This window comes from Agelaius tricolor, unplaced genomic scaffold (genome assembly GCF_023055355.1).
Source record: "Agelaius tricolor isolate 1412-34295 unplaced genomic scaffold, bAgeTri1.0.p SCAF_2, whole genome shotgun sequence".
Taxonomy (NCBI): domain Eukaryota; kingdom Metazoa; phylum Chordata; class Aves; order Passeriformes; family Icteridae; genus Agelaius; species Agelaius tricolor.
Window position 1 is genome coordinate 6413424 of NW_027269262.1, and position 18501 is coordinate 6431924.

At 42.3% G+C, this 18501-nt stretch overlaps 1 protein-coding gene across 2 annotated transcripts in view; it reads left to right on the forward strand.

The window, feature by feature from the left end:
- JARID2 (jumonji and AT-rich interaction domain containing 2) overlaps positions 1–18501 on the forward strand; it is a 212067-nt gene that overhangs the window by 177963 nt on the left and 15603 nt on the right. For both annotated transcript variants that reach the window (XM_071451384.1, XM_071451376.1), the window contains exons 7-12: positions 5893–6910; positions 10841–11343; positions 16454–16546; positions 16984–17102; positions 17233–17303; positions 18111–18225. In XM_071451384.1, the coding sequence (XP_071307485.1) occupies positions 5893–6910; positions 10841–11343; positions 16454–16546; positions 16984–17102; positions 17233–17303; positions 18111–18225 (1919 nt within the window). The remainder of the gene's footprint in view (positions 1–5892; positions 6911–10840; positions 11344–16453; positions 16547–16983; positions 17103–17232; positions 17304–18110; positions 18226–18501) is intronic.

Genomic DNA, 18501 nt, shown 5'->3' on the forward strand with positions numbered 1-18501 from the left:
TTCCTAAAGGAGATTTTTCTCCCAGAGTGCCAGCCACATGTTCTTCCTTCTTCCACTATTTTTTTGCTCCTTGATCATTGCATTTGCATGGTTTATTTTTGTGTGTTTTTGTTTTGTTAAGTCTTACAGAAAATAAAGGCATAACACTAGAAAATGCCAGAGATTTTCTTTTTTACTCATTTTCTGTTTTGATGTCTTTCTTCTTCTGGTGTGCCCTTGCACTTGTCACAGGTTCCTTATCTCTTTTGCTTTCTCCTTTGCCATCTTTCAAAGTCTTCCTACTTTAAAGGGTTGTGAGCAAAGGAAATGTAGTTCAATGGGGCCCTCTCTTGGCCTAATATGGTAATTTACCTCTGCACAACTCCTAAGCACAGAACTGTTTTTATGAATGAATTCAAATCAGTTGCATAACTTGGATTTGTTTGGTACCAAAACTGTTCTCAGTGTTGCTAATGTTGCTCTTATCACTGTGGTTGCTATCTAGCAGGTTGTTTATTTTTTTGTGTATGGTTTTGGAGGCTGAATCCTAGGTGCTATGCAGAGGTGTGTACGTAGACCAGTTCAAATATAACAAACCAATTGCTGCAAGACAGTGCTGGTCCCGTTTTTTTTTTTTTTTATAATAAAGATAAGAAAAATATGAAATCTATCATACTATGTTTTACTCCAGGGCAAGTGTTCAGTGAAGAAGAGAAAAGAGTGGTCTGAAGATGTCAGCAAAACTAGGAACATAGCTGAAAAGCAAAGATGAGATTATTCATATCCTTAGTTTCACCTTTTGGCTCAAGACTTTACATCATGTACAGCTAATATCAGTCACTTTATTCCTACTAGGGGACACACTTAGTTGATGAATGAAAGGCTGTGGATGTTGTCCCCTGGACTTCAGTAAAGCCTTTGACACCACCTCCCACACATTTTGCTGGAGAAACAGGCTGGTCAAGCTTGGATGGGTGCACTCTTTGCTAGCTTAAAAACTGTCTGTATGGCTGGGCCCAGAGAGTGCTGGTGAATGGAGTCAGATGCAGTTGGCAGCTGGACACCCATGGTGCTCCCCAGGGCTCAGTGTTGGGGCCAGTCCTGTTTAACATCTTCATCAATGACCTGGGCAAGGGGATTGAGGACACCCTCAGTCACTTCACACACAACACCAAGTTGGGCAGGAATATTTTGCTGAGGGTAGAAAAGCTCTGCAGAGGGATCTGGAGAGGCAGGAAAGCTGCCTAGCAGAAAAAGACCTGGGGTTGCTAGTTAACAATGGCTGAACAACAGCCAGCAGTGCCCCGGTGACCAAAAGGCCAACAACAGCATCCTGGCCTGTACCAGCCAGGATGATACCTGTGTGTGTATAGAGTGGCCAGCAGGAGCAGGGCAGTGATTGCCCCCTGTACTCAGCCCTGGTGAGGCCACAGCTTGAGTGCTGTGTTCAGTTTTGGGCCCCTCACCACAACGAAGACATTGAGGGGCTGGAGTGTGCCCAGAGAATGGAAACGGAGCTGGGGAAGGGTCTGGAGCACAAGCCTGGTGAGGAGTGGGTGAGGGAGCTGGGGCTGTTGAATCTGGAGAAAACGGGGTTCAGGGGTGACTTTATTGTGTTCCACAACTGCCTGAAAGGAGGCTGTAGCCAGGTGGGGGTCTGGACCTATCTCTTGTTGACAAGAGATAGGACCAGACAAAATGACCTCAAGTTGCACCAGGGTAGGTTTAGACTGGGTATTAGGATAAATTTCTTTGCAGAAAATGGGGGGGGGAGGGAGGGGGGGCGGGGGGCAGGTATTACAATGGCCTGCCCAGGGAAGTGATTGAGTCACCATCCCTGGAGGTATTTAACAGACCTGTTGGTGTGGCACTTAAGGACATGATTTAGTGGTGGGTTTGGCAGTGCTGGGTTAATGGTTGGACTCCATGATAAGTTTGAATAAAAATTCAAAATATTGTGCTTACCATCTAAGATTGGAGGTTCTGTCTTAAAGCTGATGGTGCTCATGATATGTTTTGCTTTGAATAGAAGCTGTGAGGGTATTTGCCTTTTTCCATCAGCACTTTACTGTGTTCTGTTCTCAGCCCCTGTGTCACAAGCCCTTGCTGCAGGAATGCCCCAAGTGGCCCTTCAGAGTTCTGGTCTTAACTTCCTCAGAAAAAATCATCAGCAGGCTGGAATGACAAGGTGCCTCCATGCAGCCTGACTGCTCACACTGAGGTTTTGTCTTGATTATACCTGACAGCACAATAATACAGCTATAGCCTCCTGAAACCTTCTGAAAACCTCCTGTAGAGGAGACTCCACAATATCCATTGACAGCTTCTTCCAATGTTTTCCTTTTCTACTAATGAGCAAGTTTTCCTAGGTGTGCCTCAGATCATTGTAGATATTTAATGAGATTTTTTTTCCTCCTGCTTTTCCTAGTGAACATAGAGAGAGCATTTACTTTCTCTTTTCAGAGGAGCTCCTTCTGCATCAGAAGACTGTTACAGAGTTGTCCCATTGTGATCTCTTTCAGAGTAAGACCAGCTCCTTTGGCTTTTCAGCAACAATCTTATTTTCCAAATACCTGAACACTTCGTGTTCTCTTAGACTTTCTTCTCTATCTAAATTTTTCTCACAGTATGGCCCCAGTGCTGGGTCCAGCTCTCCTTAGGAAAAGCCTGTGCTCCTACCCTTTGCTTTCAACATCCTTAATGATAGGTCTCAGAAAGTGATTTGTGTGCTTTGTATTGCCATTGCATTTTGCAGCTCACTGCAGTCCCCAAATGTTATTCTTCCCCTACATGTATATGATTTGTGCCTCCTAAATATAGCGCTTCCTCTTACTGTAGAAATGTTCTGAAATAGGTTCTTCAAGATTTTGATCTTGTCCTGTGAGTGATTACAGCCTCTTCCTTCCAGGTGTGTTTCACTATTTTACAATAATGAAAATACTTGGTAGAAGCAAGGGAAAGCCAAGTCCCTGCAGAAAGATACATGAAGTGTCCTCCTAGGACAACAGTAAGCTATAGCAATGAAAACTTTTCTTGAGGATGACTTTATTTAGTCCCTCATGACCCCACTTTAGAGTAATTATTTCTGGGATGTGTCTGAGGAGTTTGATGGAATGTTCCAGGGGACAGTGACTGGAATCCTGCTGCAGCAGAGATGCTTCTTTACCTGCTCAGCCAGGTGTCTGTTGGAAGATGATTAAATTTGATAGATTTGCTATTTGACAAAAACCTGGGTAGATTTTGTTGGTTTATTTTTAACATTATTTTGTAATCATTTGTGTGTTTGCAAATTAACTGTTTGATGATTTGTTCCAAAATTATTTTAGGATTGGAAATTAGGTAGACTCTCTGTCTACCCCAGCTTATTTCCAGGAGCCATGCCCTAAGTCATTCATGTACCTTCCACCTTACTTGGGTTGCTATCCTAGCCTTTTTGCTGAAATGGATTATGTTCTGTACCTGATAAATATTCAGTCAGTGGCACTTCTGGTGAAGGTTAATGCAAAAGAAGCAGGAACACTTTAGTCAGGCTATTTGTTTCCCTCCCTTGTGTGGTGCTTTATCTCTTCCATTGTTTGTTATCTTGTATTTTTAAGGCATTTTTTATATATTTTTTTCTGTTTTAGTTTCTTGCTAACTGAAGTTCCTTTAGCTCCTTGGCCTTTCTGATTTTAATATATGCTTTTTCTTTTTCTATATAGTTGCCCTTAGTCCCATAATTGTGTTACAACTTTCTACTGTGATAATTTTCTAATTTTCCAGTCATTAGAGAACTTTGTGAACAGCCATAATGGCCTGTGCTTTTTACCTTTCCTCTAAGTGGAAATTGCTTTGGTTTGGATTTTTTCAGGTGAATTTTTCTTTTCTTTTGTTTTGCTTCTGGGGGCTTTTTGTTCCTTTTTTTCATTTTTTTCAAAATCTGTTGTCCTTTCTCTACTGTTGTCACATCTTAGAAATGAAAACCCATTTCATGGTCACTGTCATCCAGATTACCTTCCAGTTCTCAATCAATTCTTCTTTATTAGTCTAGGTAAAATCTTTAATCATTGTTCCTAGCTATTTATAAATCCAGGGATGTTCAACATTTCTTGTTACTGCTGCAGGCAAGAGAGTGTCTCAGCAGCTCTCTACCCATGTCTGTTCTGCAGTATGAAGAAGTGCTGTAAGAGTTCAATCTGGGCCTGCATTTCAAATACAGAGTACTGCTTAAATTTGAAGGGAAATGGGTAAATGCATTTCTGTTTGCAAGTGTTTGCTTTCCAGATGATACCTCATACATCTTTGAAAAGCTCAAGGTAAAACCTCATGTCATCAGTTAACTGGATTTTCCTTAAGTGTTTCTGCCTCTCAAGCACAGGAAGGACAAGAATATGGATGGCTTTTAGAAGATCATTACTCCTGCTCCAGTTTCTAGAGTACAGAGGAGGAAATGTGCATGAACATACTCACAAACACACACATGTATGTGTGTGTATGCAGAATCTTCAGGTTCCAGTTCCCCTTCCACAAGTCACTGCTTGCAAGACCATAGCACAGTATTTTCAGCCTCTATTTGAGCCCTATTAGATGTTATCATTATTATATAAGTGACTGCAGTTCTTGCATTTATTTGAGAGAAGCTGCCATGCTTGCTGATTTGGCAAGGATTTCAAAGTCCTACAGGAGAAAGTATTACAACTCTGCAGGAAGTGGTTTTACTCACCTGAGTGCTGATAAGGGGTGATTGTACTGTATGCTTTCACTTTGAGCACTTTTATCAATGTTTCTGACTTTTGGATGTGTTTTTCTGTGCTCACAGTCATTTAAGGAGGAGAGGAGTCAGTGGGTAAAGTTGCGTAAATGCTGAAATTTGTTTGAGTTTTGAACTTGAACTTCATTTTTTTAGTAGCAGGGTTTAGCTTTGGCAGTGCTGAGCTGTCTCAATTCACTTTGTAGATGGGGATTGCTTTTGGTCTTTAACACATCTTGTAGTTAAAGTACAAATTCTAGTCTCATAACTCAATTTAAATGTCTAACAGAAAGCAGCAGAGTTCAGCATTTCTAAGCTCCATTGACACAATATGATCTAATAGAATATGTGTCAGTAACATTGCCCAGATACCAAACTTAAAAAAAAAATACATTGGACTACTGTATACATTTTCTTTTATTTCAAATTATCAACTTCAGCAACAACATGCTGTCCACGACTTAATATGTATGACAGACTGGATCCTTCATGGCCATGCTGATCTGTTGGGTGCATAATGTGTTCCACATATCTTTTTATATGAATGCATGGATAGAAGGTAAATTGATTTAAATCTTGATGTGTTTTTTGCAAATGTGTAGATGTCAGTTAGAGTAGATAATATATGCTGCCTATTTTGTCTGCTAAGAAGTAGTGAAATGTGTGTGCATGTAAAGGAAGTTTGGTGGGGGAGAGAGAGAGTGTCTTGAGGGCCAGAAAAAGAGGTTATGAAGGTACTAGTTTGTAAATTGGACTGTCTGTGTTTTGTAATCCCGTAACAGCTTTCTGGTAGACAAGGACAGGGGTAGTGCAAGCAAGGGACCTCACCCTTCCTAATGTCAGAGGGTTTGTACCCTGTGAAAGCAAGACTGGGGCATTTCTGGTAAATTAAAAAAAAAAACAAAAAACAAAAAAAAAAAAAAACAAAAAACAAACAAACAAACTTTTTTTTAAAATTATATATTATAATATTATAATAGGCATTATTATAAATGCCTAGTCCCCTCTCTTACCTGTGTGCAAACCATTATGTGCATGATGTATGATGGGGCCAGAAGTCAGGACTGCAGACTATGGTTGTCCAGCAAATGGGAAACTGAGGCTGAGTGGTCACATTATTAACTTACTTTTCTATTTTGTGTTTCCTTCCTTCTGCTCCTCCTACAACACTTCTGGCAATTCAGGTTTCTAAAGTCAACGGGGTCACTCGAATGTCATCTCCGAGTGCAAATGCAGCCAGTGCCAAAAAGATGAGAGAAGTCAGACCTTCACCGTCCAAAACTGTGAAGTACACTGCAACAGTGACAAAGGGAACTGTCACATACACCAAAGCCAAGAAAGAACTGGTCAAGGAAACCAAACTAAATCACCACAAACCCAGTTCACCTGTCAACCACACAATCTCAGGGAAAATAGAAAGTAGCAATGCAAAAACCCGCAAACAGGTGCTATCCCTTGGAGCATCCAAGTCTAACAATACCGCTGTTAATGGTGTAAAAGTCAATGGCAAGTTGAACCAAAAGACATGCACTAAGGAGGTGGGGAGACAGTTAAGGGAGGGGCTGCGCAACTCGAAGAGGAGGCTGGAAGAGACGAATCACATGGACAAAATACAGTCGCCCACCAAGAGAATGAAAGGGGCCGTCAACTTGGCAGAAGCTGCCAGCAAAAAGGCAGCAGTAGAAAAGCCTTTGCTCAATGGACACCTTAGAAAGGAAGTGCCAGAGAAGAGTTTGGAAAGGAATAGGCCGAAAAGAGCCACTGCTGGAAAGAGTACGCCAGGGAAACAAGCACATGGCAAAACTGAAAATGCCTCCTGTGAAAATCGTTCTACCTCTCAAGCGGAGTCCTTGCACAAGCCACAAGACTCAATGGGAAAGCACGAAAAGGGCAGTAGTAAGTCTGGGTGGGGGATGCTGGGGGAGATTCCCATCCTTAGGCCCTCCACCAAGGAATTTCATGACCCACTGATATACATTGAGTCAGTCCGAGCTCAGGTAGAGAAGTATGGGATGTGCAGGGTGATTCCTCCTCCAGACTGGAGACCTGAGTGCAAGCTAAACGATGAAATGCGGTTTGTGACACAGATTCAGCACATACACAAGCTAGGCAGGCGCTGGGGACCCAACGTGCAGCGGCTGGCCTGTATCAAGAAGCACCTCAAATCTCAGGGCATTACCATGGATGAACTCCCACTCATAGGTAAGGGCTGTGATTCCTTGGCCTTTTGCCGCTGCTTCTGAGTGTCTGTATAGACTTTATGCTCTGTTTGCCCTTATGCTTAACCATACCCCTGATCAGGTAACACTGCAGAGCTCTGAATCTCTCTCTTTTTCCATTGACCAGGCAGGATGCAGGTAGGTTGTCAGAGAGCTTCCAGGGTGACTTTATATCGCCATTTTCCTCCCCGTTTGACCCAGAGGAAAAAGAAATCGCTCCGTGGGACCTTGGTCTGCAGATTTCAGAATCTTCTTCTTTCCCTGCTGTTTATTTATGTGGTTGTATGACTATGTATATTGATAGCCTTGTTTTGAAGGTTGTTTCAGAATATCTTTTGGACCTTTCCAAAGATGTTTTCCTAACAGGTTGCAATGCTGCCAGGCTTTAATGCATTTTTCTCTCCGCCTCTTCCTTTAAAAACATTTAACCAAAGGGGAAAGAAAATATCTCGGAACTGACTTGTGTTTGGGTACTCAGACACTTAAAATCACAAATTCGCAGTGACCTGCTGACATTTAACAACCATTAAGTGTCAAGAATAGGCAGTAAAATGTAGTTGATTGCAAAATGGAGGTTTCATTATTTCTCCCAGCAGGTGTCTGCCAGGGCTAATGCCTGAGTGAGAATCACTTATTTAACAGAATTCTTGGTTTATGGTCTGCTGTCAGATATGACACGTGACAAAAATGTGACAATAGTTTGTAAAAACATGACAACAGCAGCATACAAATGAACTATTGGATGAGCTACCTCCATCTCTACTGCCTTTGCAGACACCACATAGTAAGAAACCTGTGTTTTTATTTTTTCTAAGTTCTTCCCTTTGTTTTTGAGGTGTTTTGAGTCACAAGCTCCCCCAGCCTGCATGTTGCAACTCAAGGCTAGATTTTTGCCTTAGGGGCATTATCCGACCCGAGGCAGCTTTCGGGGCTGGTTGGATTAAAGGAGACGCTTTTCTGTTTAAACAATTCACAACACTTCCTTCCCCCGCCGCCTCCTTCTTAAACTTTGTTTTATATCACATATGGTAAGTGAGGGAAAATGCATAAAAGCACACAGAATGATTGCAGACTTTATGGTAAACTGATGCAGGGCACAGCAGAGAAATAACAAAATTTCAAGAAGGAGCAATGATAGCTTAGCACTATATTGCAATAGCCATGCAAAAACGTTCAAGGAAATCTGAAAATTAAAATCACTCAAGCAGCAATAAATGAACATTTTGTATGCCTAATGTATGCAATGGTTGTATGCTAATGGAAAAGAATAATGAATTACATTTACATTGGCAAGAGAGAGAAGGAAATGTGCAAGACAGCTCGATTAACGCTCCTGGAACAATGTTAACTTTTTAATGAAATACCTTAACTCGGCATTAAGATGGCATTACTGTTAATTATTTGTATTATTTAAGCACCTAAGAGCCTAATGAATAGTCAAGGTTTCTATTCTGCTGGGTGCCATATAACCAGAGCAAACAGTGGTCTCTTACAAATTTGCATCCTATGTATCCTTTCTGTGGTTAATTTCCTACCTATCCTGTGTTTAAAATCAAAAACAAAATGGAGAAAAGAAGCTGGAGATCATCAGTGCACAAAGAGGAAAAATCTGTTGGTTCTGTCAGAAAACATATAAAATAATCTGTGGTGATAAATGCACACTTATTTAAGTAGACATGCATACATAGCCCTTCTCTCCAGGCCAAATCACATTTCCACTGAAGTAAGTGGGACTTTTGCCAATGGCTTGTGTAGTGCCAGCTTTTGGTATTAAATGCATACCTGAAGATTTAAAATTTTCTTTTTTAAAATGAGCTTGCTCACTAAGCAATTTAAAAGTATTCCTAACTTAGAGGAAAATTAAGGCAATTAAAAAAAAAAGTTAAACACTGCTACTGCATAATGTGCTAGATCTCCTATTTAAGTCATTTTGCTATAGGTGCTTTTAAATAACTCCTTTTTTTGTTGTTGTTGGGTTGTTTTGTTTTTTTTAAGTCTTTCAAGGAAAGTTTAAGCAGCAAGCTTAGGTCGATCCTGGAAAACATCAGTCTGAGATATAAAGGCTTCCAAAAGTTATGACTGTGTGAAATGGAATTATAATTGAGAGCATTTTGCAAACCTTAGCTGTAGGCTCTGGTTGAATGAAGTGCTACTCGAGCTCTAATATTGCAGAGTGATTATGAGTGATCATTCTATGATGCAGGAGAAAATTGAATTTTCAACAGTGCTGAAACTAGGACCTTAAACTGAGTGTGTGCTGGAGAAAACGTATAATGGTAAATTTGAGCCACAGTTCTTTCCAAGTTTGGAGTATGTTACCCAACTTTATGTAGATTGCTGAATCTGTTGCCGTGGAAAGCCATCTCTTGAGTTCCACCTTCAGCTTATTTGTGGCTTGCATGTAGAAACCACTGACCAAAAAAGTAACAGAAGCCATCTTGAAAGTTATGTTTCTATTATGTTATGTATGGAGGATTAAAGAGGAAAGAAAGAAAACTTTCCAAACTCATTTTGTTTTTCTCCCCATGGTATTTACTTTTTCTCAGCTTCAAGACCTTTTTAAAACCTCCACCACCCTATTCCCAAATGTACTAAATAGGATAAATTTGCTACCTCGTGGTCCTGCCTCCACCCTTAGATTCTACTCAAAGCCTTATGCTTGGTTTTGTCTGCAGCCAGACACCTTTGCCTTGTGCTGTGTGGGCAGTATAAATACAGCACAGGGTAGTTTGAAAAAAGCAATATGGCAAGATGATTTAAGATAATGTAACTGTGCATCCTACTGTAAATATTTACAATAATGTTGCTTATTGCCCTTCTCTGTTGCAGTAGCATTTCTGAGTGCTCTGAAATGGCTATGGCATGATGATTCTTTACTTTTCTCAAAGGCAAAGGGGAGACAGTGTGGCGGCAGAGATGTTGATGCTGGTTTTGTATTAATTCTCTTTTTCCCTTGAACAGCACCCTGTTGAATTGTAGGTGGTCTTCGGGCTGTTTCTTCACTCTTTCCACTGATGATTTACTTCTGTGCTTTCAGAGTATTTATGATGTTTCTTTTATTGTTCCTCATCCATTTGGCTGCTTTTTATGCTGCAGTTTGCGTAATTTTTTTTTTTTTTTGACTGGAGTGTGAAATGTGCTAGTCATCTTAAAACATACAAAACCAGAATGGAGTATAAAATATGGATGGCCTCAGACTGGAAGAATAATGTGTCTGGAACTTTTTATGCAGTTGCAGGCTCAAACCCCAAACAACCCCTTGCCTCCCTTTGTTTTTTATATGGATATTATATGGATTTTATTGTAGTGAAATTAATAATGTGCTCCTTTTAAATACTAGCTTCATTCAAGGTGTTGTGCAGATATTAGATAATTGTTATTTCACCTCCAGAAAGGATAGGTATTTCTCTTTCTGATGGCCAGTACCCCAGCTTGACACTGGTTTTGTTTATTCCTGGTATAATGGAATATATTTGGACGTGGGACTGGTGGTGGGTGTGGGTGTGTGGGCTTTTACAGGGATGGGCAACCCTCATCTGCCCAGCCACTGGGTAATGACCAGGGCACAGATGCATGTTGAGGAGAGCTTGGGGTGCTCTGAGAAAAGAAGGGCATGAAACTCAAGGAGGAGAGCAAACAGAACCGTAGGGAAGGCTGCTGCAAGTAGCAGAATACAGCCTGTGAATGAATTAAGCTGGCAAAACAGTGGTATGTGCCTCTCTTTAGCAGGAGGCATACAAGAGAGGGACAATTCTGCTCTGGTGCCCAGGTGCCTGGAGCTGTCACGTCCCCCATGCGCCCAGCCTGGTAGCACATTTGGCATGAACTGCCCACAGCTAATCTAATCCTAATCCTAATCTACTCCTGTGTTTCCCTTTCCCTTCCTCTGCTGCCTGGCACGTGTGCACCCCAGGAGGCTGCGAGCTCGACCTGGCCTGCTTCGTCCAGCTGATCAACGAGATGGGGGGGATGCAGCAAGTGACTGACCTCAAGAAATGGAACAAGCTGGCAGACATGCTGCGCATCCCCAAAACTGCACAGGACAGGCTGGCCAAGCTTCAAGAAGCCTACTGCCAGTACTTGCTCTCCTATGACTCCCTCTCCCCTGAGGAGCACAAGAAACTGGAGAAGGAGGTCTTGCTGGAAAAGGAAATCCTGGAGAAGAGGAAAGGACCTTTGGAGGGACATTCAGAGAATGCCTACAAGTTCCATTCCTTGCCCCGGTTTGAGCCCAAAAATGGACTCATCAATGGCGTGGTTCACAAAAATGGCTTCCGCAACAAGTTAAAAGAGGTCGATGTCCCGCTGAAGACAGGCAGGCGGCGGCTCTTTGCTCAGGAAAAGGAGACCACGAAGGAGGACGAGGAGGAGGAGGAGGAGGGAGTTCTTAGCGACTTACACAAGTGTATATACAAGGTAATGAGGCTGGCTCTGCCCTAGCTGTTCTGTAGAGCTGGTGATGCTGTTGTGTGGGTGGTGTCTGGGTGCACACCCAGCTGCCTGAGGGGAGCTGTGACGGGTTGCAGTGGCATTCCTGAGGCAGCAGGTATCATGGTTCTCATGGCCACGCAGTCTGGTGGCTTTATCCTGATGTGCCTGGTTCTTGCAGGATGTCTGGAAAAGCTGGGAGGCATTACTGTCATAACAAGATGCACTGGGCTCTGCCCCCCTTCATCTCCTTGTGAGAGGCTCCCTGAATACCTCTGCCCAATTATCCTTGCAGACACAGATTTTATTTTCATTTTCTAGTGACATTTAAAGTAATGTTCTGCTTTCTCATTCCTGCTTCTTGCAAATCTCTTGTTGAGTGAAGTAGTGCTGCACATCAAAACGAACATTACTGGAAATACTACTACATTTAAAAAGGGCAAATTGAAATGCAAACAATATTTTCATCCACAATGCCAGACTTTGCTCAGCACTAACAGTCACATGGCTGCTCAGTCCTCCACATACCATTTACAAAGGAATGCTGACTCTTTCACTGTATTTTATTTGGCAGTCTCCTGCTCTGGAGCAGGACTTGGCGCTGCAGCTCACAGTGCAATTTTGAGTTGAGTTGAATGGTGTAGCTGCACTCTGAGAGAAATATAGCATTGAGTGTCCGTGCCCAGTAAATAATATGCTGTTCTTCCCCTTCCAATCTCACTTCCATCACCAGGAAATGAAGCCAGATAGCCCAAAATGACTTATTGTTGAGCTATTTAGGGACTGCATGAGCTCAGGACTTGGGCTTTAAACGCCTGCTTCAGTTTTCTTTTTGCAGCCTGTTATGATTTGTCAGCCCAAAAATTCTTTTTACTGGGGACTCTGGCCTCAATCCCACCTTGGAAAAGCAATCTCTTTGCTATGCTGCCCTTGGAGAGAAGCTTATCTAATGACTTTGTGAATAGTGAAGTGGCATTTCTGTGCTTAATATCCTGTGCTTAATGATGGTTAAATGAAAAACTTGATAAACCTTACCCTGACTGCTGCATGAACAACCTCAAACTTAGTGGGGGAGTGCCTTTTTTTTTCTTTTCCTGTGCAAGTCCCATTCAAAGTTCAGTAGATACAAAGTCACTCAAAATGCAAGTTTGGGATTTGTGAGATTTAGGAAGTAAAACAAAAAAGCAAGTGTAGCTGGTATAACTAGTCCGAGTTTGATGAGGATCAGGCCTTTACCCCAAAAGGCAGAGAGCTCCCAGAATTTCTGCTTGGTTACCAAAAAAAGCGCTGGCAGTAGGGGCAGCATCAGAGCCTGAGTCTGACAATAGCAGGTAGAAATACTTCTGTCCCGAGCATGGAGGCTGTTAAAGAGGAGCATCACTGAGCCCATGGGTGGGGGCTCTCCCCACCCACTAAAGCAGCTGCAGCACATGGAGCCACTCAGAGAATGCCTTGGGTTGTCCACTGTGGTACCAGCAGCTTCCCAGGCACTGGGAAGTGTCTGTTTTGATCCCATCCCACGTTCTCTGTAGTGCAGAGGCTGGGAGCTGCTGTCACAGGTGATGGACTGAGGGGAAGGCAGGGGGAAGCAAATCTCTGGTGGATTTCTGGAGAGATCCCTGCTGGGAAGCACCCTGTGAGACACCTGGTCAGCCTGAGTGCAGAGGGGGGAGTGAAGCTTCATTTCCACAGCACTCAGGGTAAAGCCCTGTAGGAGGACTGATGCATTAATTCTGGTTATGTCATTTAGAGCAAGCCTCAAGACACAGAAATTATGCATTAAGCTTGATGCACCAGGGTAGCCCACAAGATGTAAAATTGCTGTAGTTCATCACTAGGCTTTAAAAGACTGAGGGAATGTGGTACTGGCATCAGTTGTAAGCAGAGAGTGCTTGGTGGCATTTAATGGAATAAGCCTTGTAATCCTGAGTGTGTGGATGGGGGAGTGTTCTTTACCTAATAACATCTTCCTGAGAAAATTTGAATTTCATTAACAGAACCTGCTCTCATGTTACAGTTTCCACATATGATGGGATTGTAGTGGTTCCTTTTTAAAGCACATTGCTAATTCAAATAAAAAATGAAAAACACACATAAAACATGAAAAACCCAAACCCACAACAAACCCCCATGTATGTGAAAAATGCCCAGGTCAATATCTTGAGGGCTAGAGGGGGCACATCAGAATCATATGGCTTTAGTCCAGTTTAGGCCATGAAGTCTATTCTTCAGACTATGAAGAGGCCATACATTTAGGATTTCTCACAGTAATTTCTGCAGTCAGCACATGCTTGAGCTGTTTTTAGCAAGAGACATCCAGTCTTCCAGGAGCAGTTACCACCATATCACATGTCAAGGTTAGAGTCAATCTCCTTTGTGTTAGGCTGACTTTCTGCCAGGACTCCCAAATTATTTTCAGTGTCTCTCCTTCCCAGGCTGTGAGGCCTGCTGTGCTTTTAAATGTGTGCTGCAGCCTGCTGTGCTTGCTTGCTTTACTCCCAAATAAGTGGTTTTTCTACCTGACGATTAAAATGTTGTCATTTCTAAGTGTGTGAAGTAAACTGCTGACATCAAAGCAGCATCTGATGCAAGATTTTCACATTTCTTTCCCCAGTTTTAGCTCTGAAAATATTTTTAAAATCTTTACTGGCGCTGACTGAAAGCAGCAGTTATTTCCATACAGAGTAAACTGAAGGCATATTAGCAGACTCATTAGAGGGACACACAGAAGAAATCACAATGCAAGTTTTGCCAGCCCTCCCATAAACAGTCCTGGAAATCCTGTGCTGAGCTCTCTTCACCCAGAGACTTGGCATTTTCATACTCCACTTAACAGGAGACCCTCCTTCCCACCTGTGGCTATTGTGAAATTTCTGGTTTCAGCTCATATTTATGTTTGCTTTAATGTATTTAACATTCATAGCTTTGCAGTGTCCTTCTCTCTGCCTTCCCTCCAGGGTTGGTGGTAATGGTGATGCTCCCCCTGGGTTGGCTCTCATGGCCCCTGCATCAGACCTGAGAAGAATCAGGGGAGGAAATAGGAATTTCTTTTCTTAAACCTTCCTCTCTTCTTGTCATAGAAACAGAGACTTTACTTTGTACCTTGAAGCTCCTAGGACAGTTGTTGAACTGCTGAGATACTTTTCAGGGTGTTTAAAAGGTTATTTTGCTCCCCTGCAATTCATTTTGTGTTCTGGTTAGAATGCTCCGTTAAAACATTTTAAACTATTTTCTGTGTTGTCATCAGAAAATGTTACAAGATTCCTCAGATTTAAGAAAAAAACAAACCTCAGCCATTTAATTTGTTTTACAGTTTTTAGGAGACTAAAAAGATACCAAATTCTTGGCAGAGGAAGAAATGGGTATATGCAATTTTAAAGGGTTAAAGTGTTCCACTTTTCCACTTACTTTTTTCTTGCTCGCTTTGTACTTCTATTTTCTTTCTTGTCTATCTGAGAAATGGAAAGACATGGCTAATCTTGGAAGATAAGGCCTTAATTTTGTTTTTCTGCATAAGATGAGAGGAAGAGGCAGGGCCCTGAGAGGAGGCAGCTGCTGCAGTGCTGGTTTGCTGCCGGTGGCGGCGGTGCCTTGGTGCGGGCCCTGCGCTTTATGAGAGGTTTTGTTGTAAAAGGCTGCCACAATAAACCATTCACAAGGGCATTAAAAGATGAAGGAAATTGCTTATTGGATCACAGAGAATCCAGCTCTGAAGTTTATAGGAAGCAGAGTGCCCCAGGCCCTGGGCATTTCACAAACTTTTTTTTTGCTAAAGCTAATTATGCGGCATTCAATTTAAAAAGTGACAACGTTACAACCATATGAGCAGAGTGATAGACTTGGCCTGTGGGGGAAAGCTGCTTTTATATTCTTTCTAGTTTACTCTTGGACATAGTTATTAAATAAATTAAACACAAGAAAAGGCTGAAGTGGTTTGGCAGATCTGTTTCATAATTGAAAAACTAGAAAGGTAACAGTCCAAATAATAAAACTCATTTATGCAGAGTTTTTAAGCCTGTGGTTGCTCAGATGAGCAGTCAGGGGGCACAATGGGAAGGAGCAGTGGATCTGGTGAGGGGGCACAGACATTTTGCACTCCCTGTTTGCAGAGTGCTGCTGGTGTCTGCCTGCAGCAGTGCCCTCAGCCCAAGTGTGGTGCCTGCCAGCGTCCTCCTTCTGCCCTGGAGCAGAGGAGGCAACAGAGGTGTTCCTGTCTGGGCACACCATGATGTCAGGGCTGAAAAAGGAGCAAGTGGGTTCTCGTGCTCTTGCCTCCAAAGCCATTGGACGATGCTTACCAGAGCTTCTGGTGGTGTAGGTGTGCAGGAAAGCAGGTGCCTGGAAACCTTGGGGTAGCTCAAGCAGAAAACCAAGTCAGAGCCTCTTCTTGTACAGCTCCTGCAGCAGTGCCAAGAATGCAATCACTTATTCAGCAATTTTACTGTGTTTTCCTTTTTCTAACTTTATAATAACAGGTCTTGGTTCCTTGGCATTTGGACTGCTTTTATTGAATTGAGCATAACTAGTTTTTGAAAGCAAGTGATTACAGTAATCCTGGCAAACTCTGCTTTTTGTGACGCTCTTCCACCACATACAACGTTTGATGCTGAGCATTTCCGTGAATTTTCTAAGTCTTTTGCACCTGCTCCTTGTACACACCTGCTCCTTGTACATAAGAGCATGGCCACATAGTCCCTGGATAATGTAAATTGCTGTACATTACTGGATAAAGTAAATTTTGACTGGCTGCATGCTGGGTTCATTGCAACCTGTCATGGGGAGCTGGGCCATGTCCATCCTCTGTATTTATCAAACACCAAGTGTTGTGCTGGACAAAGCAGTGTTCCTTCTGGGAACATTCAGTTGGCCTTTTTACATGGTGGGTTTGGGAAGTTCATGTGATTGAATTTCTGTATCCTCTGAGGTATTTTATCTCAGCAACAAAGTGAGCTTTAGGCCCATACCTCTTCTGGAGACTTCATCCTCTTTCCCTCTGTTGTCATCTGGGATCGAGCCTGTAAGGAAAAGAGTGAGGGCATGGGGGAAAGTAGGCTTGTTTTTTCATTTTCACTTTTAATTTTATTTTATTTTTCCACAGGGTAGGTCTGTTTCTTTAACAACCTTCTACCGAACAGCAAGAAACATCATGAACATGTGCTTCACAAAGGAGCCTACAGTAGCTGAAGTAGAGGTGAGGCCAGCGCAAGGGGTGGTAAAGGTTTTTGTTTCAGGGCACTGAGTATGGGGATTCAGGATAGTTGATTTTCAAGCATTTCTCTAATCAGTTTAAGGCTGTCTAATTTAGAATTTTAAAAAAATGGCCAAATAGACATGGTGCTGATTCTTCCTTTTTAAAAATTTTTGAACATTTTAAAGAAAGGTATTGATGAGCTGAGGAAGAGAAAGAATTCTTAATCTGACATGTGCTGAAATACAGAAACCAAGGGGATCTAAATTTTGCCTGCCTTATTGTGACTTCCAGTTATTTATATACTTATTTTTAAGCCATAGTTTATGTTGAATTACAGTGAGGTCATGAAAGCCTTGTAAATTTCTGGGGTTTATATTTTAATGAGAGATACCTTGTTCAGCAAATTTAAAATGCATTACTGCTTTCTGTTACCACAGCAAGAATACTGGCGGATAGTGGAACAGAAAGATTGCCATGTAGCAGTGCATTGTGGAAAAGTAGATACCAACACCCACGGGAGTGGTTTTCCCGTGGGAAAATCTGAACCATTTTCAAGGTAAGATCCCCAAATCCATCCTCTTTATTGACTCACTCCTGAGCAGAGCCCAGCAGGGCAGCTTGGCACTGGAAGTGCTGGCATTGGGAATGTGCACTGACTGTCTCCCTCTGTGTCACCCCTTAAACAGGCATGGGTGGAACCTCACAGTCCTTCCTAATAATACAGGATCCATCCTGCGACATCTTGGTGCTGTGCCTGGTAAGCAAGTCCCTTCTCTGCTGGTGTCAGTGTCCTCTGCTGTGGGCACCAAATGCCTCTCCCTCTTCCTGCCCCCCTCTTCCCCAGCTGAGTGAGCAGATATACAGTTGTATGTAGGTGGTGCTATTTAAAGGGGTGAAGGCAGCCATGCAGATAAAGGATTAATGAACAGTTGAGACCCTGTTCCTGGGAGGAACCAGTTGTGCCTTCAGTATCCCTTGCTGTTCTTGCCAGGCTGTCAGTGTTCTTGTATGTCAGGACAGAGCTGTGCTACTTCCACACTCGGAAAATGTAGTCTGTAGCACTAGGAAAAGCAGCACACACAATTCTGAATGAGTTGACACAAATTCTCCAGCTGCCTATACACCATTGCAGTTTACTGATAAGAAACATTGGAAAAACAGTGGAATTTCCTGTTGAGATCAGGTGTTGAGCCTGAACAAACCAGCTAAGAAACAGAAGGTACCTGTTGAAATGCTTAACATGAAGCAACCTCCTCTGATCAATGGCAGTGAGCTTTAATTATGGGTATTTATGAATTCTCCTAAGAATAAAAGTTTTATACAGCTATTAGAAGACAAACATGTTCAAGGGCACTGCAGTTGGCTGCTAGATATTTTCTTAGTGGAAAATGCTGGATTTGTTTAATTACTCCCTGTAAATTATTCACTATGATAGGAAGATTTATAACTTCAAGGGTCAGCTAACAGGGAGAATAAGATTTTTGATTTAAATGCCCTCTCAAACTGTCTTTTACTGAACAAACTGAAGTTACTCAAAACTCATTTTTCAATCTCTTTGTTTTAGGAGTGACAATTCCTTGGCTAAATATTGGCATGGTCTTTTCTACCTCATGCTGGTCTCGAGACCAAAATCACCTTCCATACATTGACTACTTACACACTGGTGCTGATTGCATTTGGTAGGTATTCCTGTGGCTTTTCTTCACATTCCCTAAGGTGACTGGCATTAGTAGCAACTTGTGTAGTTCTTTTGCATGAGGGAGTCTCACCTAGGGGTCCTGTGTGTGTGTGTGTGTGTGTGTGTGTTGTTGGGGTTTCCAGTTTTAATGGGAAAATGTGGTACAAACTTAGGAGATGAAAACCCCTTCCTGGAAGAAAAGTTTCACTTGGTATTCCATGGTCTATTCTGGTGTCTTGATGTCCCCATGGTGGCAGTGGCATCATGGACTGCTCTT